Here is a 22,892-nt window from a genome sequence, read left to right as displayed (position 1 = left end):
ATCATCCTTTATTTATATATGACAGGAGTGGGTAGGTACCAGGTTTAAGGATGGTGAAGTGGCGGGGTGCAGGCAAGGAACAGTCCCAGTCGCAGACTGTATATAAAGATCCACAGGCAAAAATCCAGCAGCACGCCCAGTTGTGAGTAAAAACACCAAAAGTGCTTTATTGACCCATGTCAAACAATGCGACGTTTCAGCAGCATCACACTGCCATTATCAAGCATGCTTGATAATGGCAGTGTGATGCTGCTGACAAATCGCTTGCCTTTGTAAAATAAATTGTTTGTTGTTCTATAAGTCCGTTCCTTGCCGGGTATCTTTTACCAGCCCGTCCCTACCGAGAGGAGAGCGCCGCTGACTGCACTACTTCATTGGGAGATTTTTTTCTTCCACCACTTGGATATATAAATTACATAAAATAGACACCCAACCAATGGAAGTATTGCATGGTATATTTAAGAAAAGGAAAGGTGTACAATAATAGTTCATAAATCTTCTATAGGGAGCAATAAAACAATGTACACTTAATACAGTATCAGAAGGAGCTTGTTCTCCTATATGTTTAATGGGATTCAGGCTGTGAGTGCTCAGCAGCGCTGTAGGTAGTAGCGCTTGGCAGAGCTGTAGTGACAGAAGTAGTGCTCAGCAGCGCTGTAGGTAGTAGCGCTTGGCAGAGCTGTAGTGACAGAAGTAGTGCTCAGCAGCGCTGTAGGTAGTAGCGCTTGGCAGAGCTGTAGTGACAGAATTAGTGCTCAGCAGCGCTGTAGGTAGTAGCGCTTGGCAGAGCTGTAGTGACAGAATTAGTGCTCAGCAGCGCTGTAGGTAGTAGCGCTTGGCAGAGCTGTAGTGACAGAAGTAGTGCGCAGCAGCGCTGTAGGTAGTAGCGCTTGGCAGAGCTGTAGTGACAGAAGTAGTGCTCAGCAGCGCTGTAGGTACGATACTTTATGCCCCTGCAACCTGTTGGTCTAGATGGCAGCGGGCCATACAGACACTGTCTCGGAGATTGTGCTACCCTCTGTGTGGAGGGAAAGGGGCGATTGTATACGGGTAAAGCAGCGCTGTGGATTGTAAGGTACTTTTATTAACCCTGATGGCTCAGGGCCGTTTCAACACTGTATGTCACACCTAATATTCAAGCAGAGGGTTGGTACTTTTGACATCAAAATTATCCAATTGAAGTTAGGTTGGGGTACATGTATAAAGTACCAAGATAAACACGTTTCGGGGGGAGTCCCCTTCAGCTATGTTGTGACTCCCCCCGCTACGCGTTTAGCTTGGTACTTTATACATGTACCCCAACCTAACTTCAATTGGATAATTTTAGCAGGGCTGGAAACCTACACCATTTCAAGTTCATCAAAGATTGGAGCGCACACTCAATCTCCCACAAGAAGACTCTTCTTCTACACGCAGGCAGCTGGCTGTCCCGCATCTTTGGATATAATACTGGAGCCTACAATTACCACTGACTGAACCCTTACATCGATCGGGTAAGAGGTACAAAGTACCAACCCTCTGCTTGAATATTAGCTGTGACAAAGTGTTAAAACGGCCCTGAGCCATCAGGGTTAATACAAGTATTTTACCATCCACAGCGCTGAGCGCCATTACTCACTATTCCAGAGAATTTACCCATATACCATCGCCCTTTCCCTCCACACAGAGGGTAACGCGATCTCCGAGACCCACAGTGTCTGTATGGCCCGCTGCCACCTAGACCAACAGGTTGCAGGGGCACAAAGTATCGTACCTACAGCGCTGACGAGCACTCACAGCCTATCTGAATCCCATTGATCATCTAGGAGAACAAGCTCCTTCTGATACTATATTAAGTATACATCGTTTTTGTGCTCCCTATAGAAGATTTATGAACTATTATTGTACATCTTTCCTTTTCTTATATATACACCGAGCAATACATCCATTGGTTGGGTGTCTATTTTATGTAATTTTTATATATATTAATAAATGATGATTATATAAGACTGCTGGTTACACCAATTCACTTCACATTCACCTTATTATTATTTTTATTTCTATTTTGTTTTGATTTTTAAATTTGTATTTTAGTCCATATAACACACCCCTACACCAAACTGTACATAGAGGACCTGTTTTTATTAATTGACCTCAATTAATTCTTGTATACATAGGGTATCGTGCAACACAGCAACCTTGGCACAGTTTTGTTTCAGTGTGAGCCCCCCTGATTTTTATTTATTTTACTATAAAGAAAACGCTATGGCCTACTAAATATCTTACTGAAATCTTAAAAATACTTTTACGTCATAATATAAATTTTGTTGCACAAGTACAAGAGATTATGGGATACAGCATTCTCTGTGAAATGATTTTTGTGTCCTATAATAGGACCGACTAAGAATCAAACAGCACGTCACATTTAAGAATGAGGATAAAAAATACTTTGACATGGATAGACATGTGACAGTGACTTTTGGACATATCCATTCATTCACCTGGGACTTTGATATTCGAATTACACTGGGGTACTTGGTGCCACCCTGGGGAATGGCAGGTAGGTTCCTGCGGCTGGTTGAACGACAGGAAGAAGAACAACTCTCAGCTGACTGACTCTTGGGGATGCCAATCTCTTTCTTGTGTGGAGACTCTGAACGGCTCGACTGAGGTGTATTGGGGCTCGCCAAGCACATGGGATTGCTAGCAGGTCTTGAGGTAGAGGATAACAGGATGGGAAGAGTACCAAGCTGTGAATATGATGTGAGGGGGAAAACAAAAATAAAATAAACAAAAAGAATCAAATGTATGTAAAAGGCCAGCACCCACCATAGCAGAAGTAGTGGAGGATGTGTAGCAAGCAAAGGAAAAAAAATTCTACTATACGTACAATGGAGTCAGGATAGATGAACACCACTCCATTTGTACCAGGTTTTGGTGCAGGCCAAAGCAGAAGTAGGGTTAAAGCAAAATGTAAAGCCCCTTATGTATTCTGTAGCTGCGCTTTAGGTGGGGTCCCAAGAAATCCCTTCCTTACCCTCAACCAAGAGTACTACAGTCAGAAACTACAAGGTGTGTACCCACTATGATGGACATTTATCAACGGGTTTAGTCAGGTTTTCTTTACTATAATTGTCGCAAAATTGTCGCAACTGCGACTACGTGTGTTTTTGTGCGACAATTTGCATGAAGAACAAGAAAAGCAAGAAAATTCAAACTTGCTTACGTAGTAAATTTTTCAAAATGGAAATGGAGTCGCAACTGCGCAAAAAAAAGTTGCAACAAGGTTAAAAATTGACTAAATTTACACCAGCTCAAACATGAAAAAGCTACTACCAAAGAAAAAAAGGAAAAATTGCTTACGTGAAAGAAAATTATCAACAGGCTGAAACCAGTTGATAAATAAGTCACACATAAGCAAAAAAAAAAGTAAGAAAAAATTACAAAAAAAAAAAGAATACATAAGCAAAAACATTGATAAATGTCCCTCTATGATCTCCAGAACAAGGTCCTGCAGAAAACATGTGCTCCATTTATTTCTATGGAAGCATTAAAGATACCCGAATACAGCACTCCGGCATCTCCAGCGCTTCCATAGAAATGAATGGCTGACGTACTGTCTGCAGCTCCAGGACACGAAGAGAGCTGGGCCCCTTTGTGCAGCGGTCAGAGACTCTGCGATTAGACACTTAGTAACACATCGGGGATGATATAAAAATTGGCATCAAAGGTAATAAAAAAAAGTATGTAAAGTTAAACCCAGTGTGAACTTTAAAATGCATATACAGTGATCCCTCAACTTACAATGGCCTCAACATACAATAGTTTCAACATACAGTGGTCTTTTCTGGACCATTGTAACTTGAAACCAGACTCAACATACAATGCTTTGGAATCTGCGAAACGCGTCAATGGCTGGAAGAACCGACCAATCAGAATGGATATTTCACTGGTAAAACCCCTGTGCATGCACTGACTAGTGTCTGGTAGCGCCCTCTACAGTACAGGGAGGTATTACATGTTCTGTACTCTTTACCTGTGCCAGGGTTAGCTTCTCCTTTGAGCATCAGGTGAGGGCGGCTCCATTTTCCTTTTTTTAGGACACTGCGTGTTCTGTACAGGACCCTGAAGAAGCTCCTGTCCTCTACATAGACCAGTGTTTCCCAAAGAGGTTGCCTCCAGCTGTTGCAAAACTACAACTCCCAGCATGCCCGGACAGCCTTTGGCTGTCCGGGCATGCTGGGAGTTGTAGTTTTGCAACAGCTGGAGGCACCCTGGTTGAGAAACACTGAAATAGACAGAGATTTACAGCTCCCAGCAGATCTTTCTTACTTTTATATGTAAGGATTTGCTTTATCTATATTAGTTATCTACTTATTTTTCTTTAATCCTCACTTTTTCCTATTTTTGGATGACATGTTGGTGGCTTCAGAGCCAAATACCAGGTTTCCATAGAGTTATGGTCTCAACATACAATGAATTCAACATACAATGGTCGTCCTGGAACCAATTAATATTGTAACTTGAGGGACCACTGTACAACATATTCCTGTGCTAAACGCTGTAAGAATGGCTACTGGTCACCACACATTGGCTGCATGCTGGCAAAAAAATAAATCAAACAGTGCTAAAGCCTCATCTTGATGTTACAGATATAGGTGTGTCATGTGTCTCTACAAAAATAATGCTCAAATGCCGTGCCTGTACATAAAGGTGGTGTCTTATCTTACGAAGATGGAAATTAGCTGAAGAGCAAACAAGCAGTTAGAGTCATGCAAAATCAGCAAGGTTAGAAAAAAAAAAAAAAGTTGAGCTAGAAATGTATAATAAAAAGTTATTATTATTCACGTTTTCCATGTGACCGTGAGATTAACCACTACATCACCAGTCATTAATAGGACAAACGGATGATTAAGTGAAAAGAAGAGCTCCTTACCGGTGTGATAGCCCCTTCAGCTTGTGCCTCCATAGGACTGGTAGGTGTTGCTGGAAGCAGCTGGCCAGCAGCTCCTGACATCGGATCCAGTCTGTCAATACAAGGGCCCGAAGAAACCATCATATTAAGTTCAATCCCTGCATCAGTTTTCTTAGTGTTATCAGCCCATGAGCCCAGTTTCGGAGGTCCGTCTTGAGGAGATTCTTCCAAAACATGTAGTACCTCCGGTTCCTCTTCTGATGGACTACCGGTAACCTTTTGCCCTTTATTCCCATTTGATGCAAAATCTTTTAAATCTCGTTCTTTATCCACAATGACCCATTCTTTAGAATCAACCTCCTGCCGGCAGGAGCTCAGGTTTACGGCTACAAACCCATTGCTGACTACACCATCCAAGTGTTCGGGGGAACTTGCTGAACCTGGTTTTGAACCCTCTGGCATATATTCATCATCGTAATGCCAGACATGGTCAGCATTGGTAGGGGCCACAATGGTCTTTCTTGGCTGGGAAGGAGATGGTGAAGATCCATCAGCAGGTAGTACATCGTTCACATTTGGTTCTTTTTGGATCTTTTCAACACTTTAGAACAGAAAATATTTAGGAGACAAAATTATACCCAATTTAGCAGCCAAACAGAAAAATTAAAAAAGGAGAAAAAAAAGCCATGTACAGATAAAAGCTTACCAATTCTCCAAAAATTTGTCCGCATCAGGTTTTGATTCCAGTGTCAACCTCTTTTCTAACTCAAAGCTGTGTATAGTGCGTAATTTGCGCAGAAGAGGTACATCACGATCTTGCGGTGTTATCTCAGAACGAACTCTCACAGGAGACCCCAGGCTTGGAGCATTATGTATGCCATTTGCATGGCCATTACTATGTTCTTCTTCAGTGGCAGCCTGAGACCAAGACAGAGTATTTGGTCATATAGAATGAAAAAGTAACTACATAAATCCTAACATTTTATCATCGGGAGCGTTAAATCCCCTGCATAAGCTTACATTTAAAAGGTAACCTACTGTAAGCTTGTAGCCACCACTAGATGCAGCATGGGTGCTTACTGCACATGGTGTTATCATGGAGTTCAATGTATGACAGTATGATGGAAGGTCAAATGCTTCCTCTAGTGGCGACTGCAGGAAACCAGCATGTAATCGTGTGAATCTACATTCATGAGAGAGATTGGGTGCTGTGTAAAACCAAAGACTTAATTGAAAAGAAACTGGAGGCGTAAATTATTTTCCTCAATACCCAAAAATTGAGTTTCACTATTTAAAGAAAAACAAACACACAAAACAAATATTTTAACATTTACTGCATATACTCGGGTATAAGCCGGCCCGAATATAAGCCGAGGTTCCTAATTTCACCCCAAAAACCCAGTAAACGTTATTGACTCGACTATAAGCCTAGGGTGGGAAATACATCATCCCCCCTTGTCATCATATCCCCCCCCAATCATCATCACCGCCTGTCAATCCCTTTCAGTAGTCTTCAACCTGCGGACCTCCAGATGTTGCAAAACTACAACTCCCAGCATGCCCGGACAGCCATCGGCTGCTAGGAGTTTTAGTTTTGAAACATCTGGAGGTCCACAGGTTGAAGACCACTGCAGCCTTTGTCATCATCCAGACCCCCCTTTAGTTTTCTACTCACCTCCCCTCGTTGGGAAGGAAGGGTGAGCTGGTGTGGGCCATCTATGCTGCAGGGACCGTCCGGTGGGAGGGTTAGTCGTTCCGGGCTGTCCATTTTCACCGGGAGGCCCTCTTCACCGCTCTGGCCTCGGACTAGTGATGTTGCCTTGACGATGACGCACAGGGGCGTTCATGCACAGGTACGTCTGTTGCGCACGAACGTCCCTGTGCATAGTCGTCAAGGCATCGTCACTATGCCGGGGCCGGCCCGGAGCGGAAAAGAGGGCCTCCCGGTGAAAATGGACAGCCCAGAACGACTAACCCTCCCCACCAGACGGTCCCTGCAGCATAGATGGCCCGGACCAGCTCACCCTCCCTTCCCACCGAGGGGAGGGGAGTAGAAAACTAAAGGGGGTCTGGATGATGACGAAGGCCGCAGTGGTCTTCAACCTGCGGACCTCCAGATGTTGCAGAACCAACTCCCAGCATGCTGGGAGTTGTAGTTTTGCAACATCTGGAGGTCGGAAGGTTGAAAACCACTGAGAAGGGATTGACAGGCGGAGAGTTCACTCGAGTATAAGCCGAGGGGGGGTGTTTTCAGCACTAAAAATCGTGCTGAAAAACTGTGCTTATACTCGAGTATATACGGTAATTCAGCCTGACCTGGCCACAGACACATTAGACCCAAACAAACCCTTTAATGTTCCATGTAAGCATTGTGGATATTAATGAATACATAATGAAATACAATATTATGATATTTATGTAGAATATAAAGAACCTTTCATTTTTTTTTTTAAACTTCCCGTACCTTGCAGAGCCCCATTTTAATTTTATTCCTGTTGGCATCCATCTCCTCCCAAACATCCTTTTCCTGGGGCCGCTGATGACTTGGTGATCCTGGAATCCTTTCGGGAGAAACCATAATGGGGATTCCATTCTCGCCGTCACTGAGCTGTTCATCAGGAAACACTTCATCTGTATTCTCGCGCAGTAGGTCGCCGTGGACAGGTGTGGCATTTGCAATTCTATATGGATAAATCAGGTTGAACAGTTTAAGATTCTCTTAATATTATAACATGATAAACTAAGAAGTTGAGAGGGCGTTTCTGGGCCACAACAGGTTTTCGGATGATCCCTGATCAGCACAGGTGCTGAAGTTAACTGTCCACCATTTAACACCTTGCCAATTTTCTGTGCAATTAGGGAACTTTTTATACACTAAATGTGCCCTGGCTGTGCGATACCATAAAAAGCCTATACTTACCTCCATCACTCTTCTGCAGCCTCATTATCACGGGGCCCAATCTCTGCTGAACTTCGGAATAGAGAAGGAGGCAAGCATAGGCTTTTTGTATTACATTCAGTAAAAAAATTTTTTTTTGCTGGATAACCCCTTTAATATATCTTCATTGTGACTAGAGTACAGATATTCAAATTCCTTACACAGACATGGATTCATTATATGTAATGATATTCTCCTTAATGATCCCAAAACAGGAAATGCCGCTCAGCCAATCATTGACTGACTCACTTTATCCAGCGATTGGTGGAGTGGGCATTTTTATTGTGTGTCGAGACGGGTACCAGAAAGTGGAGATCAATCATTGTCTGAACAGCAGCTGCAGGGTATCGAAATAGTGAAAGAAGTTTTTTTTTTTTTTTTTTTGCATTAAAGTATTTTTCGCCGTATAAGACGCACTTTTTCTTCCCCAAAACTGGGAGGGAAAAGTTGGTGCGTCTTATACGGCGAATACACACCTATCGCGGCGGTCCCTGCGGCCATCAACGGCCGGGACCCACGGCTAATACAGGACATCACCGATTGCAGTGATGGCCTGTATTAACCCTTCAGACTCGCCGATCAAAGCTGACCGCCGCGTCTGAAGCGAAAGGGACACTAACCCGGCTGCTGAGTAGGGCTGTTCGGGACCGCCGCGGTGAAATCGCGGCGTCCCGAACAGCTTACAGGACACCTGGAGGGACCTTACCTTCCTCCTTGGTGTCTGCTCCGTGTCGGGATCCCCTGCATGGCGGCGCTCTCCTTCGACGTCATCACATCGCGCACGCCGGCCCGTCATCCAATAGGAGCGGCGTGCTTGGCGACGTGATGACGGCAACGGAGAGCGAGGATCCCGGGGAAGACGACGTTCGGAGCGTTGGGGACACCACGGGGACGCAGCCACAGCAATGGAGCAACATCCAGGGCAGCGGTGACGGGTCTGCAGCGGCAGGGACTGGTGAGTATTACTTCCTATAACAGTGGTCTTCAACCTGCAGACCTCCAGATGTTGCAAAACTACAACTCCCAGCATGCCCGGACAGCCAACGGCTGTCCGGGCATGCTGGGAGTTGTAGTTTTGCAACATCTGGAGGCCCGCAGGTTGAAGATCACTGTTGGGTTCAGAATCTTTTTTTTCTAGATTTTGCACCATTATATGCCGGTGCGTCCTATAGGGCGAAAAATACGGTAAATGGAAACAACCCCTTTTTACCCCATTTTCTCCCACTACCTCTAGAATATAATTAGCAAAGAATTTTGGGCCTATTAGGTTAAAGGGAATGTCTACCCTTACACAATGTTTAGAAATAAATAAATGCATAAACATGCAGCCACCTTTATTTGCTCCTAATTGGTCACTATCTGTGGACATAGCCGAACATTTGAGTCTGACTTCTCTATGTAGTTATATGGTAAATAATTCTGGCACATACCCTATAGCAGCAGGGGTCAGGCGAGTGTGAAGCTGAGGCGTAGTTGATGTGGTTGTGGTAGTTAGGGACCCATCCATACCGTTCTTCTCCCAGTCAAATGGGTCACTCTCCACTACACCAAAGGTCTTCATACTGTTGTCAAAAACGGATATAAGAAGCTGTATACGAAACAGAAAAAAAATATATTTTAAAAGAGATGCAAAGAAAACAAAAACAGAAAAAGATACTGTAAAAAGGCTTATACTGACCAATTACATTCCCGCTGTCATATCCCAAAATGATAAAATGAAAGCACTGACATAATAAGACTGCACCTCCTCCATCTTCATTAATAAGCCGTATTTGCCTCTCTAGAGCAGTAGGAATATCCCATTTGAACACTTGTTTGGCAGTCACATCACCCTCTCACATTGATGCTTCTAGTAACAGGAAGCCAATGTATACGGTGAAAGATGTTCAGCCTCTGTACGCCTTTTGATCTGAGACATAGAGGGGGCTGAGCACAGTTCTGACTGCGCATAATGTATTATGCGGACTGTGCCTGGAAACGGCGGCCTTTACCTTTCAACAATTAAAATGATATAAATAAATGATTTTAACCCCTTAAGGACACAGGGCTTTATTTTTTCACTTACTGTATATACTCGAGTATAAGCCTAGTTTTTCAGCAGGATTTTTCGTGCTGAAAACTCCCCCCCCCCCCCCCTCGGCTTATACTCCACTGAAAAAAAAAAAAAACGTTTCTGGCTTTAGCTGTGAGGGGATGGTCCATCTCCGCCTGTCAATCCCTTCTCAGTGGTCTTCAACCCGCGGACCTCCAGATGTTGCAAAACTACAACTCCCAGCATGCCCGGACAGCCGATGGCTGTCCGGGCATGCTCGGAGTTTTAGTTTTGCAACATCTGAAGGTCCGCAGGTTGAAGACCGCTGAGAAGGGCTTGACAGGCGGTGATGATGACGGGGGGTTGATGATGTGTTTCCCACCCTAGGCTTATAGCCGAGTCCATAACTTTTCCTGGGTTTTTGGGGTGAAATTAGGGGCCTCGGCTTATATTCGGGTCGGCTTATACTCGAGTATATACGGTACATTTTTTCCACCTCACCTTCTTTAAATCATAATGTTTTATATTTTTTACCTACAGATCTATATGATGGCTTGTTTTTTGCACCGACAATTGTACTTTGTACAATTGACAATCATTTCACCACAAAATCTATGGCAAAATCAAAATAAAATTATTTGTGGGGCAAAATTGTATATAAAAAGCCCGTCTAATTTTGTAACTTTTGGGGGCTGCCGATTCTACGCAGTGCACCTTTCAGAAATGACAAGTTATCTTTATTCTGTAGGTCCACATGTTTAAAATGATAGCCAACTTATATAGGTTTTATTTTGTTTTACTTCTTTTTAAAAAATTATAGCTTTTTGTACAAAAACTAGCATGTTTAAAAATGTCCTCTTCTGACCCCTATAACAAATTTTTCTGCATACAGGGCAGTATGAAGACTCATTTTTTGCTGGGACATTTTTGTTTTGATGGGACTTTTTGATCGCTTTTTATAATTTTTGTTATATAAAGTGACCAAAAATACGCAATTCTGGACTTAAGTATTTTTTTTTATGCCATTGACCGATTAACATATTTTATAGTTCGGACATTTACGCACACGGCGATACTACATTTGTTTATGTTTATTTTTGTTTACATATTTTTTTAGGGGAAAAGGGGGTGATTTAATCTTTTATTAGGGAAGGTGTAAAATCACATTTATTTAACTATATTTTTTTTACACTATTTTTTAATCCCCATAGGGGACTATTACATGCAATCATTAGATTGCATACCCTGTTCAATGCTATTCCATAGCATAACATTGATAAGTGTTATCTGTGCTCTGCTGCTCCAGCCTGCTGAAGCTTCCTGGAGCAGCAGAAGAGCAATCGGATGGCGAGGAGACTGGTAAGGGCCCTCCAGCAGTCCTCTCAGCTGATCGGGACATCGCGATTTCCCCGCGATGATCTCGATCAGCTCCACTGAGCTACCGGCATTGCACTTTTGGCATTTTAGACGGCACGATTGCCAGTGTCTGGCATCTGCCCGATTGCCAGTATATATACAGTGCACATTGTTAAGGGGTTAATACTTATTGGTAATTTGGACATCTGTCCTACTGAACTATACTATTAACTTAAAAGATGCTGTTTGTTTAGATTTTTTTTTTTTTTACTCTATTAGAGAATTCTAGAATAAAATGTGAGGTTTTCTGTTTAGTACCCTCTACTACTAAAAGAGTGTCTCTTCCTGGGGTGCTGAGGTGTCTATGCATTGCACTTCCCCCACCTCCCTCTGCGGTGACTAACAAGCTGCTTGTGCATACATAGCAACCTTTCAATTATAGGCCTAAACGGGCAGCAGGAGTGCCCCCCATGACACATAACTAGCAGTTATGTGTATTCCAACAGCAATACTATTAATTAAATAGCACAATAGTTTTTTTTAGGTCATCTGTGCTACAAGTATAGACTGGTAGCTGTATTAAGGTAGCATATTTAGTTGACAGGGTGGCTTTAAAAAGCTCAATATCATGATTACAGCTGCAGACATGGGCAGATAGCTTATAGCGAGATCAATATCTGCCTCTTAGCTAATGCTTATTTGCAAGGTTATAAAATCATGCTTTCATTTTTAATTCCAAGCTCAAGTGTCACAGCTAAAAACAAACAAAGAGAGATACAGCGCTCCATGGTGTATTAAACGATAAACCTGTGGGGTATATAGAATACAAATTCACCGCTCACCTATGGAGGTTGTGTTTCCACATACACAACAATGGTGAGCGCGTGTAGTGATGGTGTCCGCAGCCGACCAGTTAAATGTGGAGATCGAGTGGATAGCTTCAAAGAGGAACACCGGTCTGTGCGTGGCGCTGGACACAAGTGATGCAAACGAATGGATAAAAGCAAGGTAGTTTATTCTCCCATCATGCAACGCGTTTCACTGCAACAGCAGCTTCATCAGGCATGCCTGATGAAGCTGCTGTTGCAGTGAAACGCGTTGAACCAAACTACCTTGCTTTAATCCATTCGTTTGCATCACTTGTGTCCAGCGCCACGCACAGACCGGTGTTCCTCTTTGAAGCTATCCACTCGATCTCCAAGTGTCACAGCGGCCATGCTGAGCTGCAGCATGCACACATTCTGCCTCCCCCAGCCCTCCCTGCTCTGCATTACTGATGTACAGGGATTGGCTTCCAGGACTTACGATTCAAAAGGCATTTTTTTTTATTTATTTTTTAAACAATGCATTAAAAGTTCATACCTGGTAATCTGGCTTTGTAAAGTAGTCCAAACCACTGATGTGTTCAAGAAATACATGAAATTCTGTGGGGAGATGCTTCAACATAAGACGATGTTCATATCGTTCCTTAATAGAGCCAACTTGTTCCTATAAGGAAAAAAAACCTTGTTAAGAGTGTTGAAATAGTATGTTACTAAAGAAAAAAAGAGATGCACAGTATAAAAAGCCATGTTGCCATGAAGATGTAAAGCATATTGTATATATGTAAACGTATAACAAAAAAGTACACCTGTGGAGACGGATGGATAAAAGTTTTTCAAACTTTGAACCAAATCTAAGGAACGGAATTAAGCTGGAGGTCCTCGGTATAAGGTTATGTTCACAAGGTGGAATTTATGCGAATGTCTAAGTGACAGAATTGTGTCCGGACCTTCCATCCACAACCAAGAGTGTCATGCAGAATCACAACAACTGGGGCATGGAAGACTCCTGCAATGAATTTAGATTGTGTGAAGCTTAAGCTAGGTTGGCTTTTCGTTATTGAGAAACTTTGTACTGAGAAACTGTATTGAGAAACATGCTCCAATAGAAGGGTAAATTGTTGAGAAGATCTGGTGCCTCTGGATAGGATACGGAATGAGAATTTCTGCACCGCTAAGTCATCAGCTGAAAACTAACTATGCTCCCTCTGATTTAGGATATCAGTGTCAGTTCCTTACACCCTTTCTTGGCCACTTCTATTTTATTCTTCTGTACACCTACTATTTCTTGACCACTCAAAGGTCTAAGATTTATTGTGTTTTAACATCTCACATTTCTTCAATAAAAATGATTGAAATATAAAAAAAATTGGCCACTGTCAGAATCAATAACTGTGTATATGTTATACATCTTGGCAAAACATTAACCTTTCTAATAAACCATTAAAAAAATAAAAAAAATAAAAAATAAATATATTATATATATATATAGCAGGCCACAAAAAAATGCCAGGGTATTGCACCAGCCATATATACATATATATACACATATATATATATATATATACACATATATATATATATATATATATATATATATATATATATATATATATATATATAATGTGGAGTTTCTTCTGGTGCAATCATTCGCATCTCCCTCGGTCTCCCCGCGGGCGCAGTCATCAACTGTGCTAATAACAGGTGCCAGGAACCTTATATTACATTATTTCAGTAACGTGAATCAAAGGTCCTTGAACAGACTGCCAGCTGCTGGTGTTGGTGACATGGTGATGGTTACAGTTAAAAATGGAAAGCCTAAACTGAGGAAGAAGGTGCATCTGGCAGTGGTAATATGACAACGAAAATCTTACAGGAGAAAAAAAATGGGGTGTTCTATTTTGAAGACAATGCAGGGGTGATAGTGAACAATAAAGTGAATAATGATCGTGAATAATAAATGCCGGAAGCATTGAGTAAACATGGCCTCTTTGTACAATACACTAAAATAAATAAAAAAAATGACTAGGGAGTCCAATACCACCCAGAACATAATCCTGTTCGGCTGCAGCATCATCTTTGTCCCAGCCGAAGAACAGGCTCGGACAAAGCACAGTGCTTCCTGTTCACACTGAGTAGTTGGCGTGGAATTCCACGGTGTGAACTCTTAACATTAGTGTGAATGGGTCTTTCACAGACCTGTTCACACTGTGGAAATTAAGCAGGGGGACAATTCCGGCGCTGAAAGTGATCTGCCCAAGGAAAGAATATGTAATTTTTTTTGCGCTTAAGTCCGTGAGCACTGCATAGCGGCCAATGACGACGGTGCAGTGCTGCATGGTCCTTCCGCCAAAATTTGGCGCCCGCCAGATGGAATCTCCGCTCGGAGATTCTGTTCAAATTACGTAGTGTGAACATACCCTAAGAGGTATATAAAGCTTTCCAGGTTATAGAGTGGATAGACTAAAGCAGCAAACCTACCTTGTCTTTTATCTTCCTCCATGGAAGCTGGCCAACCACAAACTCAACCAGCATGTAGAAAAGAGACCACAGATCATCGTGACGGCCCATTTCCTGCAAAAGGACAATAAAAAAAAATAAAAATTTGAAACCGATAAGTGAACTTCATGAAAAACTCAAGTTCGCTAAAAAAAATTAAAGCAAGGACAAAATCAACATCAAAACATTTAGTCTTAAATTGGCATTCATTAAAACACATTTTAATAAAAATTAAAAACAAAAAAGTAGGTGTCTCCCTACTAGCCCAGAGCACATTTCCCCCAATATTTTGCACAGACTTTGGACTCCTGCTGGCCTGGCAGAAGTCCAAAATCAGGAAATGCAGTCTGGAGTGCTGAGGGGGGTGTGTGCAGCCTTATCCAATCATAGCTCATCTTACACTCAACTGCTCTGGGCTGTATGTAGCAGAGTGAGGGAGGAAGTTCTCCCCTGTATGACTTCAGATGATGTCACAGCCTGCTGGGTAATGCACCTTCCCAGTCTGTGAATCTGACTGAGACGGAGCAAAAGATACAGAGCAATATCAAGGTACAGAACTAACAAATAAAAAATAAAGGCAGGGGGGGGGGTTTATTATGATGGGGGCAGTGAACTGGGAGGATTATAAACTTTAACAAGATCATGACAGGTACTCTTTAACATTGGATCAGGTGACAAAGAACACAAAGATCAGTTCACAAACACCAATCCATAATAGTTAATGAAGTTTGCAGGAAGGACACCGGGCCGATGTCTGGTTCAACAACAAACAGAAAAGCTCCCGAGCTCCAAATGTACATAAAATCCAACCTTTATTCTGTCATCTTTAAAACCTGATGCATCAAAAAAAATTCCTAATGACTGAGAACTTGACAAGTCCTTAGTCATTGCCTTAAGATTAAAGTTTGAAACGTGCTGACGTTTTCTCTGCATTTTTATGGAGTATCAATGCATCAGCATTTAAAGATGAAGAAATGAAGGTTAGATGTAAAATCTCATTTGGAGCAGGGGAGTTTCTCCTGTTCTCAATGTGTACTGAGCAGCACTGAGACTACAGTCAAAATAATAAGTAATAATAATACTGTCAATGCTGGATCTGCTGAGCAGTTTATTGGTAACCACTACATCCCAATCATTGCCACTGTGCAGGTGCACCTAAAGGGGTACTCTGCTGCTCAGCATTTGGAAAAAACTGTTCCGAACACTGGAGCCGGGAGCTCTTGAACTCCTAGCCCCGCCACCTCATCACACCACGCCCCGCCCCCTCATTGCAAGTCTATGGGAGGGGGCATGACGCATAGACTTGCATTGAGGGAGGGGGCATGACGTCATGAGGGGGCGGGGTTATAATGTCACGAGCTCCCGGCGCCGGCTCCAGCGTTCGGAACAGTTCGTTCCAAATGCTGAGCAGTGGAGTACCCCTTCCAAGCATTTTTCTGTTTTTGCACTTTCGTTTTTTCCTCCTTACCTTTTAAAAATCATAACCCTTTCAATTTCGCACCAAAAAATCCATATGATGGCTTATTTTTTGTTCCACCAATTCTACTTTGCAATGACATCAGTTATTTTACCCAAAAATCTATGGTGAATCAGGAAAATAAATCATTGAGCGACAAAATTGAAGAAAAAAAACACAATTTTGTAAATTTTGGGGGCTGCCGTTTCTACGCCGTACATTTTTCGGTAAAAATCACACTATCTTTATTCTGTAGGTGCATACGATTAAAATGATGCCCTACTTATATAGGTTTGATTTTGTCGTACTTTTGGAAAAAATCATAACTACATGCACGAAAATTTATACATTTAAATTTGTCCTCTTCTGACCCCTATAACTTTCTTATTTTTCCACATACGGGGTGGTATTAGGGCTCATTTTTTGCGAAGTGATCTGAGGTTTTAATCGGTACCATCTTTGTTTTGATCGGACTTTTTAATCGCTTTTTATTCCTTTTTTATGGTATAAAAAGTAACCAAAAATACCCTATTTCTAACTTTGGATTTTTTTTGTGCATACGCCATTGACCGTGTGGTTTATTTAACGATATATTTTTATATAGTATGGACATTTACGCATGCAGCGATACCACGTTTTTTTTTTATTATGTTTATATATTTTTTATATGGAATTTGGTTAAAGGGGGTGATTTAAACTTTAACTTTAAAGGAAGGTGGAAGGTTAATGTGTGCGTTTTTACATTTTTTATTTTTTTTAAACGCTTTTAGTACCCTTTTAGGAGGAATCATTTGATTCCTCATACAGATCAATGTGGTTCCATAAAACCACATTGATCTGCGTGCTCTGTGCCTGATTGATAAAGCCTGGTCCTGCCAGGCTTTATCATTCTGAAAGCCAAAACCGGCACAGGAGGAGGAGTTAGCCCTCAGGCTGCCTCAGCAGTGGATCCCCCCGCGATGGGATAAATGCACCTTTAGACGCCGCTGTCAGCTTTGACAGCGGTGGTCTAAAGGGTTAATAGCCGCCCGCGGTGATCGCAGCATGTCGGCTATTAACGCTGGCCCCCAGCTACAGGAATCAGCTGAGGGCTGGCCGGAATGATGCGTGCTTGAATCAGGAGCGCGCATCATACCCAGTTAACGGCACATGGACGAGCATAGACGTCCATGGTCGTTAACGGGTTAAGTACAGTACATAAAAGGTCTCCAATTCACAAGACTCCACAGAGAAACAATTTCCTAATTAAGTCACATCTCAGTCGCTATGTTAAAAAGGTTTACTTTAATGTATTAGATGCGGATCCAACATGAGAACAAAAAAATTTAAAATAAATAAATACTATTACCACCTTACCCCACAAAGGGGAAAAGATCACTTGGTCTAATATCATATAGGGGTGAAAAAGTCAATTGAAGGTCCTGGACCCCAATACAAAATCTAAAATAGGGTCCCCCCACCTACTATTAAACCATTTATAATATTGGCATGCTAAAGAGGCAACTAGCCATCCTCAGGCTCCAGAACTGGGTGCAACACCTTCCTCTCCGGCAATGGGGGAGTGAAGAAGGCAAGTATGTGTTTTTTTTTTTTTAAATGTTTTTTGTTTATGTTTTTCCAAACCTGAACAAATAAAAAAATAAAATTGGAACCATACACCACAGGTGCATAAAGGAGTACTCCGCTGTTCAGCGTTTGGAACAAACAGTTCCGAACGCTGGAGCCGGGAGCTTGTGACATCATAGCCCCGCCCCCTCATTATGTCACAACCCGCCCCCTCAATGCAAGTCTATGGGAGGGGGCGTGACGACTGTCACGCCCCCTCCCATAGACTTGCATTGAGGGGGCGGGTTGTGACGTCATGAGGGCGGGGCTATGACATCACGAGCTCCCGGCACCAGCTCCAGCATTTAGAACAGTTAAACTGTTCCAAACGCTGAGCAGCTGAGTACCCCTTTAATGATACGCTGGTGGTTTGTGTGTCCTAAAATATAGTGACAGGTTCCCTTTAAAAGTGGATAAAAATAAGGATGGCGTATACAAAGAATTTGATGGCACTGCAATAAACATGCCAGAGTTTTCTTCTTTATGGCTACTATAGGACAGCTCTGCTATTCTGGTACATATAGTAAAGTGACTCTACTCACCCTGTTCCTGTGTGCATTGACAGATGCATACCGTACTGTTCCACGAAATCCAGCAACAGCTCGAGGCTGGAAAAGAAAACATAAATCAGAATAAAACAATTTTATGCCCTAGAAATTTGATGATTTTTAGTCTTCCCATTGTTTACAAGTTTTAGCATATTAAACACAATCATCATCTTCTATTAAAGGGGTACTACCGTGGAAAACCTTTTTTTTTTTTTAAATCAACTGGTGCCAGAAAGTTAAACAGATTTGTAAATTACTTCTATAAAAAAAAAATCTTAATCTTTCCAGTACTTTTTAGGGGCTGTATACTACAGAGGAAATGGTTTTCATTTTGGAACACAGAGCTCTCTGCTGACATCATGACCACAGTGCTCTCTGCTGACATCTCTGTCCATTTTAGGAACTGTCCAGAGCAGCATATGTTTGCTATAGGGATTTTCTCCTCCTCTGGACAGTTCTTAAAATGGACAGAGATGTCAGCAGAGAGCATTGTGGTCATGATGTCAGCAGAGAGCACTGTGTTCCAAAAAGAAAACCATTTCCTCTGCAGTATTCAGCCGCTAATAAGTACTGGATGGATTAAGATTTTTTTTATAGAAGTAATTTACAAATCTGTTTAACTTTCTGGCACCAGTTGATTTAAAAATAAATAAATAAAAATAAAAGTTTTCCATGGGAGTACCCCTTTAAGTTGCCAGTCATTGCACCTTTAGTGTCCCTATTGTCCAGTTACCATTTAAGATCTTAAGTTCTTAAATTGTGCCTTCTTCATGGTGCATCTTGGCACAGCATGGCGCAACTGCTCTAAAATCACTTTTGGGTACATTGCCTGTTTTTCGGACTTTCATTTTTAGAAAAATTAAGAATTTGTTTGTTTGGGTCTTGGCACCATTTGCAAATTTAAGACAAAGCTAAGTTGACTTACAAATATGAATTATGAATACTTATTTTCTCTTATTTCACCAAATATAATTTGTAATTTGAAACTGTAAACCAGTTGCAGAAACTTCTGCACCAAAACTGCCATATGTGAATATGTCCCTAACACAGGCAATACAGGCTGCAACTAAGAGATCAGTGAAAACACAAACACCGCCACATCCACTGTACATGAATGCGTACTGAAGTAAAAGAAAACGAGGTGATCCAGCACTTGGAAAACAGCAGACTTTATTTTTCAAATCCTCTTAAAATGGTACAAGACTGTAGCACTTCACATGTTCTGAGGCTACTTGACGCGTTTCGAGCGCATGCGCTCGAAACGCGTCAAGAAACCTCAGAACATGTGAAGTGCTACAGTCTTGTACCATGTTAAGAAACACGTCATGCGCTCGAAACGTCTCAAGAAACCTCAGAACATGTGAAGTGCTACAGTCTTGTACCATTTTAAGAAACGCGTCATGTGCTCGAAACGCGTCAAGAAACCTCAGAACATGTGAAGTGCTACAGTCTTGTACCATGTTAAGAAACGCGTCATGCGCTCGAAACGCCTCAAGAAACCACAGAACATGTGAAGTGCTACAGTCTTGTACCATGTTAAGAAACGCCTCAAGAAACCTCAGAACATGTGAAGTGCTACAGTCTTGTACCATGTTAAGAAACGCGTCATGCGCTCGAAACGCGTCAAGAAACCTCAGAACATGTGAAGTGCTACAGTCTTGTACCATGTTAAGAAACGAGTCATGCGCTCGAAACGCCTCAAGAAACCTCAGAACATGTGAAGTGCTACAGTCTTTTACCATTTTAAGAGGATTTGAAAACTAAAGTCTGCTGTTTTCCAAGTGCTGGATCACATAGTTTTCTTTTGCCATTGGACACAAGGAGCCTGGGTGCAGATCCGAGCACAGGAGCAAGTGGGTGAGCTGGACTTTCCGTATACTTTTGCATGCCTACTGAAGCGCATTACTCACTACCTGCAATCCACTTAGGGATGTAAGAAAAAATCGATTCTCGCGATAATCGCGATTTTTCATTTGCCGATACAGAATCGATTCAAAATATTTTTGAATCGATTCTTTTAGGGATGTGGAATTTTTATCTGCGGACGCCCGGAACAGCATGTCCTGCCCTGGGCATCAGGAGATAAAAGTTCCACATTTGTGGAGCCGGGCAGGGCCGGATCTGACACGGCTATGGAGCGGGCTCCGACTCGTGCCCGCTCCGTACTATGCGACCCCCGGCTGATTTCAGTAGCCGGGGGCCGCCGCTAATAGCCAGCATGCGGCAATCGCCGCAGCTGGCTATTAAAGGAGTATCCGGTGCGCACTTTTCTCATTTTATCCTATCCAGGCTGCAAAATAAAACGCACTTTATCTTACCTGCCAACGAGCCCGCGGAGCTCCGGTACAGGTGTTGGGTCCCCGGGCTGTATTCTTCTTACTTCCTGTTAGTCCGGCACGTCACATGGAGCTTCAGCCTATCACCAGCCGCAGCGATGTCCCGCCTCCGCTGGTGATAGGCTGAAGCTCCATGTGACGTGCCGGACTAACAGGAAGTAAGAAGAATACAGCCCGGGGACCGAACACCTGTACCATAGTGTACCGGAGCTCCGGGGGCTCGTTGGCAGGTAAGATAAAGTGCGTTTTATTTTATTTTGCAGCCCGGACGGGATAACATGAGAAAAGTGTGCACCGGAGTACTAGATCGCCGCTGTCAAAGCTGACAGCGGCGTCTATTGGGATCTGTGAATGCTCCCAGGTGGGCGATGTATCGGGATATATCGCGATGTATCGTCACCTAGACGGTATCGCGATATATCGGGATATATCGAATCGCCACACTGGTATCGCGATTCGAATCGAATCGCCAAATTCTTGGCGATTCACACCCCTAAATCCACTAGCGGTTTTCATTGCTGCCTTCAACCCACAAAACACCAGTAGGTAAGACGGTCTCCTCATAAGACTTCCGAGATACATAGGCGGGCTATGGGGACCGCTACCGCACGGGATCGGAAAGCTCAGTAATTACATGTGAGAGGAACACTACAGCCGCCTGGCACATTAATTCTTCATTAAAAAATAATTAGAAAAAAAGTAATAGAACAGGAATCAGCGCTGATTTATCTTCTGTTATTATTATCAAACCTCCGAACGAGAACGGCTTGTGCTGGCACACACTGGAATTATGTTTGCCAATATAGAGGGGAATCATTTACTATGAGCAGACATTTCTGATAAGGAGCCACTCAAAGAAAGAGAACTTAGATGGATAGGTGGATAATAGGTAGGTACAGTGTATATATATGAAAGAGAGAGAGAGAGAGAGAGAGAGAGAGAAAGAGTGTGAGTGAGAGAGACAGAGCTTGAGAGAGAAAGCTAGAGAGAGCGATATAGAGAGAGATGTCTCATTCAAATCCTGGACATCCACATTTTAAAAGAGAGAGAGAAAGAGAGAGAGTGTGAGAGAGAGAGTGTGAGAGAGAGAGAGTGAGAGAGAGAGTGAGAGAGAGAGTGAGAGCTTGAGAAAGCTAGAGAGAGAGGGAGATAGAGAGAGAGAGATAGAGAGAGATGTCTCATTCAAATCCTGGACATCCCCATTTTAAAAGGGAGAGAGAGAGAGAGAGAGAGAGACAGTGAGAGAGAGAGACAGAGTGAGAGAGAGAGAGAGAGAGAGACAGAGTGAGAGAGAGAGAGAGAGAGACAGAGAGAGAGAGAGAGAGAGAGAGACAGAGTGAGAGAGAGAGAGAGAGACAGAGTGAGAGAGAGAGAGAGAGAGACAGAGACAGAGAGAGAGAGAGAGAGACAGAGTGAGAGAGAGAGAGAGAGAGAGAGAGACAGAGTGAGAGAGAGAGAGAGAGAGAGACAGAGTGAGAGAGAGAGAGAGACAGAGTGAGAGAGAGAGTGAGAGAGAGAGAGACAGAGTGAGAGAGAGAGACAGAGTGAGAGAGAGAGACAGAGTGAGAGAGAGAGACAGAGTGAGAGAGAGAGACAGAGTGAGAGAGAGAGACAGAGTGAGAGAGAGAGACAGAGTGAGAGAGAGAGACAGAGTGAGAGAGAGAGACAGAGTGAGAGAGAGAGAGAGTGAGAGAGAGAGACAGAGTGAGAGAGAGAGAGAGAGACAGAGTGAGAGAGAGAGAGAGACAGAGTGAGAGAGAGTCAGAGCTTGAGAAAGCTAGAGAGAGAGAGAGAGATGTCTCATTCAAATCCTGGACATCCCCATTTTAAAGGGAGCGCTTCATTAGAAAATTACCTATTGTCTTAATCAGGAATCTTATGTTAAACATTAAAAAAGGACACATATGACTAAAAACTTTTCATATTGTTCTTAGTATAGCTAAATATTAATGTTTGAGCTAATTTTATTTTATGACAATATATTACACTTTCTTCCACCTCGCCATCATCAAAGGAAAGGTTACAATGAAAGGTGAAAGCGGTATACAGACAAGACTGATCAGGCCATCGACAATAGGTGATGGTCATAGCTCCTCTGCTCCCCCTCCCTACACAATAACCTCTGCGCAGGTCACAAACATGCCTAGAACAAATCTCATATAGAAATAAAAAGGTCCAGTCTATTGCTTTCTATGTCTATATGGCTGCTGTAAAGTATCTTTCTAAATGCTGTGCATTTATGTTATATGGCTGTCCTCATAATGTACAAAAAAAAAAAATTACTATAACAAAATTGAAAAAAAACCCTGTATATTTCAATATCAGTCTCTGATCATTAAAAAAACATCTAGGTGACACATTCCCTTTAAGAGGCAGTAGCTATTGTCCACCCTGCTCCTCTCCGTTA

The 22,892-nt window shown here is 42.5% G+C and overlaps 1 protein-coding gene across 4 annotated transcripts in view; it reads right to left on the bottom strand.

The window, feature by feature from the left end:
- Positions 1-22,892, bottom strand: part of TTBK2 (tau tubulin kinase 2) — a 106,310-nt gene that overhangs the window by 5,464 nt on the left and 77,954 nt on the right. For 3 of the 4 annotated variants that reach the window (XM_056547112.1, XM_056547110.1, XM_056547111.1), the window contains exons 7-14: positions 18,144-18,209; positions 14,523-14,615; positions 12,583-12,708; positions 9,263-9,420; positions 7,359-7,575; positions 5,601-5,812; positions 4,916-5,495; positions 2,481-2,729 (exon numbers count right to left, since the gene is read on the bottom strand). In XM_056547112.1, coding sequence (XP_056403087.1) covers positions 2,481-2,729; positions 4,916-5,495; positions 5,601-5,812; positions 7,359-7,575; positions 9,263-9,420; positions 12,583-12,708; positions 14,523-14,615; positions 18,144-18,209 — 1,701 coding nt within the window. The remainder of the gene's footprint in view (positions 1-2,480; positions 2,730-4,915; positions 5,496-5,600; positions 5,813-7,358; positions 7,576-9,262; positions 9,421-12,582; positions 12,709-14,522; positions 14,616-18,143; positions 18,210-22,892) is intronic. The other variant, XM_056547114.1, reaches the window with a different exon arrangement.

This window comes from Hyla sarda, chromosome 11, assembly GCF_029499605.1.
Source record: "Hyla sarda isolate aHylSar1 chromosome 11, aHylSar1.hap1, whole genome shotgun sequence".
In the NCBI taxonomy this organism is placed as follows: Eukaryota; Metazoa; Chordata; class Amphibia; order Anura; family Hylidae; genus Hyla; species Hyla sarda.
Note: the sequence above shows the minus strand (reverse complement) of the source record. Positions and strands in the feature narration are given on the sequence as shown.